Source organism: Rhinoderma darwinii, chromosome 2, assembly GCF_050947455.1.
Source record: "Rhinoderma darwinii isolate aRhiDar2 chromosome 2, aRhiDar2.hap1, whole genome shotgun sequence".
Classification (NCBI taxonomy): Eukaryota; Metazoa; Chordata; class Amphibia; order Anura; family Rhinodermatidae; genus Rhinoderma; species Rhinoderma darwinii.
The window spans coordinates 9,663,971-9,673,911 of record NC_134688.1 but is presented as its reverse complement, the minus strand read 5'-3'; the positions used below and the strand labels follow the sequence as shown (position 1 = coordinate 9,673,911).

The window sequence follows — 9,941 nt, the reverse complement described above, 5'->3', positions numbered from 1 at the left end:
TTTGGAGTAACTGTACTAATTTAAAATTAATCCCTGGATTCGGGGTACAGTGAGGATCATCTCTGGCAGACCAAATATTCAGAGGCTACAGGTTTCCAAATAGTCTGGCAGGAATTGTACTGTTATTAAGGCAAAGACCCCCACCCCCCCTAGAATGTAAAGGGTATGTATACTTTTGCAACGATTGGTCTTTATTTCTCTATGTAGAACATGGTGTCCTATTTGTGGGCCGCATGTTACGGAACAGTTGGAGCAGAGTCAATTCGTTTATCGTTTGGCGCTAAAAGATTCAGGATAACTTGTATTTTTATTCAAGTTCCTGCTCACTGCGGGCTAAAGAGTCCAGTGGGCGGTCTCAACCATTGATTGACAGCCTTTCCTGTTTGACATGCCACCTGCAGATAGGACTGATGTTGACACGACAAGTTCCCTTTAAATCAAAGAAAATTAATCAACTTTGCGAATAGTCCTAATTAAAAATCTTCTACCGTTTCGTTTACAGCTCCTCTGCAGACCTGTATGTCTCCATGGCGACCCTCCCCCTGTGTAGTCTAACCCTACAGTCATGAGTTACTTCTCCCCCTCTTCTTTATAACCTACAGACAGAGGAAGGGGGGGGGGGGGTAATGGAAGATTATAACACATGACTGCAGTATCAGACTACACAGGGTTGGTTTGTAGTCTGTAACTATGGACACATATAGGTCTGCATAGGAGCTGTATACATAAGACGGTAGGAGATTGTTCATTTTGAAAATTTGTAGCTGCTTCATTTTTTATTTCTTATAGATGCATTGGAGCAATAATACCAATAATAATGATGATGATGATAGTGATACTATGGTTGCAAAAGTGTACACACCCTTAAAACATTTCGCGCAACTTAAAAGATAATCCATCAGGGTATAGAATAATAAAGATACTTTATTAAAAACCTCATGTTTTGCCTTGTTTTTCTTGTGTCCTAGGCTGCAAGGCCAATGCCAGCTACTCCTCTCTTCCTGGACATCAATAATAAAGTTCAAGGAGCACTGGTAACCTTATAGGATATATATATATGTGTCGGTTCTGGTCTGTCTGGTTCATCCCTGATAATAGGTCACGATCACCAGAGCATGTCTAAGTGAGATTCATTCCCAGGAAGAGCTAAGGGATTGGAGCAGGCTTTTTCAGTGTCCGGGTGACAGAAAATGCAGCCCCATGAGAACCAATATGGCTGCTAACTGTGGTAGAAACTGGGGGCATAAGTAGAAGGGACACATTGCTGAGTTTAGAGAAGAAACCGCACCTAGGTACCGCAAACAGGTGTCTAGTATTTGCTGATATTTATTGTCCTAGGGTGTTAAAATATTTGCATCTATGTTCCTAGAGGGCCAGTGGGGGACGGCCAATGAAGTGACTGTGGTCTTCACTTCTGAAATGCTACCATCTTGTCTCTGTTATGCCCTAGTCTGCATTGATAGGGCTGGGCTTGGGACCAGGTCCAGTTTTTCATAGTCCCTTCCCCCAGGTCTGTTGAAGGCGGTGACGGTCTACCAAGCTTTCCATTGACTTTGAACTTACATGGGCTTCCTACAACTCTTGCCAAATACTAAGCTGGAGAAGAGATGTGGGCACCATCTTGGAGCTGGGACCTGGAAATACTTTTGGATAGGAGTTGGAGGGGGGCAGAGGTCTCCTGCAGGTTCTCACCCAACGAGGTTCTCCGTAGAACTTGCTTCTTTCTCATCGTCAATGGGTCGACCTAAGTTAAAATTCCGCTGCCCCAACCCCCGATTCCAGTGTTTACCGTATCCGGCAATTACTTTTCTGCCGCGTGGGTTGGCAAATGTCTTACAAGACCTTTTTTGGTTGTGAAGGACTTGTCACATTGAGAACAAGAGAACATCTTCAGCCCCGTGTGGGTCATCTTATGCGTGGTGAGGGTAGATCGGTGGGAAAAGGATTTACCGCATTCAGAACATGAAAACGGCCGCTCCCCGGTGTGAGTCCTCTCGTGTTCTGCCAGAAGCGATCTCCCTGAAAAAGTCTTCCCGCACTCGGCGCACGGGAACGGCTTCGCTCCGGTGTGGAGGAACCGATGTTTGTCGTGCGCGGATTTCTGTGCGAAGCATTTCCCGCAATCGGAACAGGAAAACGGCTTCTCCCCCGTGTGGAGCCTCATGTGGTTGACGTAAGTGGATCTCATTGTGAAGCTCTGGGTACATTCGGAACAGGAGAAGGGTTTGCTGCCCGTGTGAGTCCTCTCGTGGTCCATCACGGTGGATCTGTGGGCAAATCTTTGTGCGCAATAAGAACAGGCGAACGGCTTCTCTCCCGTGTGGATTCGCAGGTGGTCAACGAGCGACGTCTTGTGTTTGAAGCTCTTTCCGCAGTCGGTGCATGAAAACGGCGCCTCTCCCGTGTGAGTTACTCGGTGTCTTAGAAGCTTCGATTTAAAGGGAAAGCCTTTGCCGCAATCAATACATGTAAATATATTACTATAAACGGTCGGCGGTTGACCTGCAAGAGAGGAAAAAAAGTCAATTTTTAAAGGGCTATTCTCACCTCCCGTTTTCTTGCCTCTTACACTCCTCTGTCATGGAGGAGGAGGCACCACACACAGTTTAGGAGGAGGCTGCCCATGACACCGGCAGGTGAGAGGTGGCCAGGCCGGGAGTGAACGCACTTGCTCTCTAAAGGGAACCCAGCCGCCAAATTCATCAGAAACCAAGCGGGAGTATCTGTGCAGGCGCGGCCATCACCGAAGGACCACGGCGGTGGCCGAAACCATGGGAAACCAATAATAAACAAAGAAGCGGACCTGCGCATATCTCCTGAACGGGGCAGAATGGAAAATGAAAAAGATTATTATATATTCGAGTCATGTTTTCAGTCCGGGACAGTTATTTCCGCGGGGAGGCAGCGACTCACATGGGTGACTACAATGATAGGGGTCAGTCCGGGAAATACGGCCGACATAGGGTCTGTAACTCACGGACTGAACACGGCTGCGCTAAGTTGCAGTATCATCATTAAGATCTTGCTTGGATTCAAAATCACCATCCGCATCAATATCTACATCCTACCTGGATTGAAAAGGGAAAGTTTTGTGGGAACATTAATGTGGATGGTGATTGGACTCCTCGCAAAATCTCCAAGTCAACACCGAGGACACCGGGGACACGTCTTCGGAATCTCTCAGCGGCGCAGCCTCAGGCTTTAGGCCTTTGATTATTTCTGACTATCGGGTCAGACGGTCACTTTTGGATAAAATAGTTGCATTCATAGAAGACACTATAAGAAGCCCCCGGTGTAATTCCAAGCTTTAGTCGTAGCTTCTCCGCAGTGGCAACATGGGGGTCGCAGTAGCCGCAGACCGTAATCAGACGTCAGCGCGGTCTACGTGATTGGAGCGGGCGAGCACGGCCGATGACGTCACTATTTCGAGGTCATCACTCACCTGATTTATTCGCAGATCTCTTCTTCCGCTGCTTCTTCCTCCACAGATCCACCTCGGCCGCTTCAACTTTGATAATTCTTAAGCTTCCATCCTAAATAGAGCAGAACTATTCACATATCGTGACATACAGCAGAAATGAACGCCAACGCCTCCCTATGATCTCAGCTAGAACAACAAACATTTGGGCTTCTTGAGGGTCTTGGAATTGGGGCGGGCAGACAAAATCAAAAGCCAGATGACCGAGACATCACTGTAGAGGGGAGCAGATGATTTCAATGGCTGACGGTCATCCTACAGAGAGAGGGAGAGAGGGAACGCCGCCCGTACTCCAGTGACTTTCTGCTCTGGAAATCAGAAGGGACTTGAGAGTGCGGAGCGTGACACATGAATTTAGAGATGATCCTCGTGTCTTGCCCGGCACCCTCAGCCTCCACTTTAGGCATTGGACAGTGTTTATGTTTTGCCCATAGTGTCCCTTTAACCCCTTAAGGACATGGACAATTTTGGCCTCGAGGACAGAACAATTTTTTTTATATTTCCTTTGCTCATCACTGTTATTTTATGTACGACGTAGTTGTATGAGACTTTGTTTTTTGCGGGACGAGTTATACTTTATGTAGGAACCGTTTTTGCCACGTTTACATTATCGTTTCCCTTATATCAATTTTTATATTGGCAAAAACGCAGAGAAAAACAGTTCCGCTGCTTTTTATTTTTTTTTACACGAAACACCGATCATCATAAATAATGTTATACGTTTGTTGTTCAGGCTGTTCCGGACGTGGCGATGCCAAATAGGTCTATTATTTCATGTTCTGGGACTTATATTTAAAAAGTTTATTTATTGTAAAAAATGTGTATCTGTGAATTTATTTATTTTTTAAAATTAATGAAACTTTTTTTTAATCCCATAGAGGGATTTTTCATTTTTATTTTTAACAGTAATGTACTGGCATAGATCTATATGCCACTACATTAGCCTGTGTACTGATTGTGCACAGGCAGTTGTTAGGGCATACCTAAGTATGCCCTAACAGGGAATATGGTCAGACAGCCCTGGGGTCCTTCGATGGACCCTGGGCTGTCTGGCCATACAAATTATGGGCCTTAATTGCTTCACAGGGATTTCCTGTGACGCGATTAATGGGCAGTCCCCCCTTCTCCTATTCACTTTGAACGTTGTGATCAGTTTTGATCGCGGCATTCAAGGGGTCAACGTCGGTTTTCTCTTCTCTCCGCCGTTAGAGCGGGGATGCGGATATCTATTACAGCCGTTGCCCCGGTCCTGATGGCGCGCGGACACTGGCCGTCACATAGGATGAGAATGCTCGTCCTAATGCGCCAAGCCCCCGCCGCTCAGGGCGAGTATTCTCGACCCGTGTTGACAACCAGTTAATGTGCAGAACACGCCTGTATGGCTTTTTCTACAGATCACTAATTTGGTGAAATCGCCACAACGCCATCTACCTGGTGATCCTGCGGGACGCTGTGACTTTCCTCCGCAGACTTCTGTGGACTGTCTGGGACGGGACGTCTTTCTGATGTGTTTCTTATACTGGACCCATCTGTAGACGACACAAACAGCGACTGCATCACTTGTATATATAGAAGCCAGACCTAAAATAGATTTCATGGGAGTCTCCCCTTCCCTTCACCCAGCTAATTCAATAGACCTACAGATAACCTGCATAGAGGGGGGTGGTCCTGCTTTGTTCCCTATCCTCTTATAAAGACACTGCTCACCCCCCTAAACCACATCCCAGGCACATTATACGCCATTGCCGATCTGAGGGAAGGGGATGACGTCTGATCTGGATGGCCTGTCGTTGATAAGGGTTTTACTTACGGATTAGTGGAGGATCGACTGCCATAGTGACATGTCAGAAGTTTGGATTAGTGGGGGTCCGAGCACTGAGACCCCCACCAATCGCTAAAACGAAGCGGCAGAAGGTCTCGTGTGAGCCACTTCGTTTCTGTTTCTCACACGAGCACTTCTGCCGCTTCGTTTTAGTAATTGGTGGGGGTCTCAGTGCTCGGACCCCCACTAATCCAAACTTCTGACATGTCAGAAGTTTGTTGAACGTTTCGTTACCCTTTAAGTCTATCTATATACTAGACATATATATGGACTGAGCAAAGATTCTTCAATATCCTATTATTCTCTCCTTCTTAAAGGGCCAGAAATATGCCCCGCCCCCCACAAGGTCGCATCCCCCATTATGTGTATTACGAGGTCATCACTTACCTGGATTGATATACATAGTAGTGGTCTCCTCCTCATACTGCTCATCCCCCCAAACTTCCACTTTGATAACTTTTAAGCTTCCATCCTAAATAGAGACCAGTTATTCAGATCAGAGTTCATGTCGCGACATACAAGCGTAACTTACACCGCGATCTCGTCATCTCCTCCTATAATCCCGGCTGCTTAAACCCGCAAAATAATAAAACTTAAAAAAGACCATTACAATATAGTGACATTAGCGATACTTCTAGATTACCGCGGCACTACTCATCCCCGGTGATGTCATCGTGGCAGGCAGCAAGTGGCTGCCGCAATCAAGTGACGGGAATATTGACAAGATGTCATTGTACGGGATGGGAAACTGCGAGCAGCTGCGACCGGCGGCACGGGAAAGGAGGAATGACTGTGGTAGGAATATTGCAAGACATGGCGGGTTTACACCATTGGATTTAATGGGGCAGAGAAATCTGCAAAAATGGGAAATCTGAAAAAAACAAAAACTTTTAAATAAAAATAGCCAATACTTACCCCCAGGCGTTGTCGTAGCGATGCGTTCCTCTTTTCCCCGTGCAGCCCTGTCTCCTGGGATGACGTTTCATCCTATGTGAATGCTGCAGCCAATCACAGGGTGCAGAAGTCAAATAGTCTGCAGCGTTATACCATGAGGCCGATCGCTACGACAACGCCTGGGGGTAAGTATCAGCTTTCTTGTTTTTAGGCCCCATGCACACGACCGTATTTTTGTCCCCCCATAAATACTGGCGAAAATACGGGTTCTTGGTCACACGTATTTGACCCGTATTACACCAGTATTTACGGGCACGTTTTTGGCAGCAAAATTGCACTGCACTAATCGGCAGCCCCTTCTCTCTATCAGTGCAGGATAGAGAGAACGGACAGCCCTTTCCGTAATAAAATTAACAGAAATTCATACTTACCGGCCGTTGTCTTGGTGACGCGTCCCTCTTTCGGCATCCAGCCCGACCTCCCTGGATGACGCGGCAGTCCATGTGACCGCTGCAGCCTGTGATTGGCCTGTGATTGGCTGCAGCCTGTGATTGGCCTGTGATTGGCTGCAGCCTGTGATTGGCCTGTGATTGGCTGCAGCCTGTGATTGGCCTGTGATTGGCTGCAGCCTGTGATTGGCCTGTGATTGGCTGCAGCCTGTGATTGGTCTGTGATTGGCTGCAGCCTGTGATTGGCCTGTGATTGGCTGCAGCCTGTGATTGGCCTGTGATTGGCTGCAGCCATCACTTGGACTGAAACGTCATCCTGGGAAGCCGGACTGGAGACAGAAGCAGGGAGTTCTCGGTAAGTATGAACTTCTATTTTTTTACAGGTTGCTGTATATTGGGATCGGTAGTCACTGTCCAGGGGGCAGAAACAGTTACTGCCGATCGCTTAACTCTTTCAACACCCTGGACAGTGACTATCTCCTGACGTCGCCTAGCAACGCTCCCGTAATTATGGGTGCACACACGTAGTCACCCGTAATTACGAGAGCCCCATTGACTTCTATGGGCTGCCCGTGCCGTAATTACGGCCTGAAATAGGACTTGTTCTATATTTTTCAACGGCACAGGCACCTTCCCGTAAGCATACGGGGAGGTACCCGTCGCCAATAGAAGTCTATGGGCCCGTAATTACGGGAGTTTTTACGTTCGTGTGCATGAGGCCTTAGCGTGTGGTTTTTTTTTTGCCGGAATTCCCTGCGTGTTCTAGGTTGGATACGCTGCGTACTTTTACGCAGAGTATCTGACCCATGGGAACCCAGCCTTAGAGTGGTCCCAATCAAGAGACCCCCTTTGTTACCTTAAAATGCGCTATGAGGACAAAACGGAAAGATTTTCAACACTGGCAAAGAAATACCCGGACAATACGCATGTGTTATACCTAGCGCAGGCCACAAGGGGGCGGTACATGACCCAGGGAAGAACACCACAGAATCATTCCCTGCCACACAAATTCATTTATATGTCTGGAGTGTTCCTTTAATAAGAACATTTCGACAGATCACTAATTTGGGAGAATAATCCTCAACGGCACCTACCTGGTAGTCCTGGGGGACGCTGGGACTTTCCTCTGTAGACTCCTGAGCATAGTCCGGTCGGGGACGTCTCTCGGATGTTTTTTCTATACTGGATTCATCTGTAGGAGACGCACAGCGACTGCCTGGAATATATAAAGAAATAAATGACATATTTAGATTTTTCCGTTTTTCACTCCCCGCCTTTCAAGAGCCATAAGAGTTAAAATGCGATCAATAGAAACTAAAAGTACCATATAATGTACAGGGGAACTGAAAAAAACAAAAAAACTTAAATTCACTTTCTTTTTTTTTACATATTTTATTTGTCCCCCTAGGGGACTTGAACCAGCGATCGTTGGATCACTAGTGTAATACTAAATGTATTGCAGTGTATTGTCATTTTTACAGGCTTCTGTTAAGCTCTGCCGCAAACAGGGCTTAACAGAGGCAGAGTGAAGGCAGGCCTGGGGGCCCTTCATTAGGCCCCTGGGCTGCCATGACGACCATCGTCACCACCCGATCTCTTTGCAGGGGGGCGGCAATGAGCTGTCGGAGAGGGCCGTCCCCCTCAACGCCTCAGATGCTGCAGTCGCAATTGATTGAGGGGTTAAACAGCCAGGAACAGCGCGATCGCTGTTCCTGGCTGTTAGTCCTGGGTGTCAGCTGTAAAATACAGCTGACACCCGGTACATATGGAGCTTCAAACATAACCCGCCCCCCCCCCTGCCCCCGGACGTAGTGGCACGTCCTGGTGCGTCAAGGGGCTAAACTATCACATCCTCTATTGCCGTTTGTGTATTTAGATGTCATCACTCACCTGGAATAATATAAGTGGTCTCCTCCTCATACTGCTCATCCCCCCACGCTTCCGTCTCTTCAGGTTCCACTTTGATCACTCTTACGCTTTCATCCTACATAGAGAACGTTTTTTTTTTCCAGATCAGAGATTATGTTCATCTGAAGAGTAATTTTTTGAAAAATTGGAGTGGCTTCACTTCTTCCAATCGGCTCGCCCCCCCATCTCTGCTGTGAGCACGGTGGAGCTGTACAGCTTAGTCATGTCTGACAGTCTGGTTGCCAGGGATACACTGCCTAACAACCACAATCTTTTATTTAATTGACCGGCAAACCCCCTAGCAACCAGCCTGTCTTAGATCACTCAGGTCAATACTGGATAATCCTCAACTTCACCTACCTGGTAATCCTGTGTTTCCTCTGTAGACTCGGGGGAATAGTCTGGACTGGGACATCTCTCTGATGTGTTTCCTATACTGGATCCATCTGTAGGAGATACAGCGACTGACTACATTGTGTATATAGGATATATCAGAGGACGTCTGTATCTAGTTATATCTCTTACCCGGTGATGGGAGGGGCTGCTGAGTCTCCGTCATGACGTCCTTGTACAGATCCTTGTGTCCGTCTAGATACTCCCACTCCTCCAGAGAGAGATAGACAGCGACGTCCTGACACCGGATAGGAACCTGACACATACAATGAGATCAATGAAGGAGATTATACTCCAGAGCTGTACTCACTATTCTGCTGGTGGAGTCACTGTGTACATACAATACATTACTTATCCTGAGTTATATCCTGTATTATACTCCAGAGCTGTACTCACTATTCTGCTGGTGGAGTCACTGTACATACATGACATTACTTATCCTGTACTGATCCTGAGTTACATCCTGTATTATACTGCAGAGCTGCACTCACTATTCTGCTGGTGGAGTCCCTGTGTACATACATTACATTACTTATCCTGTACTGATCCTGAGTTACATCCTGTATTATACTCCAGAGCTGCACTCACTATTCAGCTGGTGGAGTCACTGTGTACATACATTACATTACTTATCCTGCACTGATCTTGAGTTACATCCTGTATTATACTCCAGAGCTGCACTCACTATTCTGCTAGTGAAGTCACTGTGTACATACATTACATTACTTATCCTGTACTGATCCTGAGTTATATCCTGTATTATACTCCAGAGCTGCACTCACTATTCAGCTGGTGGAGTCACTGTGTACATACATTACATTACTTATCCTGTACTGATCCTGAGTTACATCCTGTATTATACTCCAGAGCTGCACTCACTATTCTGCTGATGGAGTCACTGTGTATATACATTACTTATCCTGTACTGATCCTGAGTTACATCCTGTATTATACTCCAGAGCTGCACTCACTATTCTGCTGGTGGAGTCACTGTGTA

General features: G+C 46.8%; 1 protein-coding gene across 1 annotated transcript in view; it reads right to left on the bottom strand.

Annotated features, from left to right (window-relative positions):
- The window catches only part of LOC142741694 (uncharacterized), a 25,605-nt gene continuing 15,664 nt past the window's right edge, over positions 1-9,941 (bottom strand). Inside the window, exons 6-13 of the mRNA XM_075851039.1 lie at positions 9,077-9,200; positions 8,912-8,997; positions 8,534-8,627; positions 7,738-7,859; positions 5,688-5,772; positions 4,910-5,007; positions 3,443-3,533; positions 1-2,502 (exon numbers count right to left, since the gene is read on the bottom strand). Of these exons, the coding sequence (XP_075707154.1) occupies positions 1,802-2,502; positions 3,443-3,533; positions 4,910-5,007; positions 5,688-5,772; positions 7,738-7,859; positions 8,534-8,627; positions 8,912-8,997; positions 9,077-9,200 (1,401 nt within the window). The 3' untranslated portion in view covers positions 1-1,801. The remainder of the gene's footprint in view (positions 2,503-3,442; positions 3,534-4,909; positions 5,008-5,687; positions 5,773-7,737; positions 7,860-8,533; positions 8,628-8,911; positions 8,998-9,076; positions 9,201-9,941) is intronic.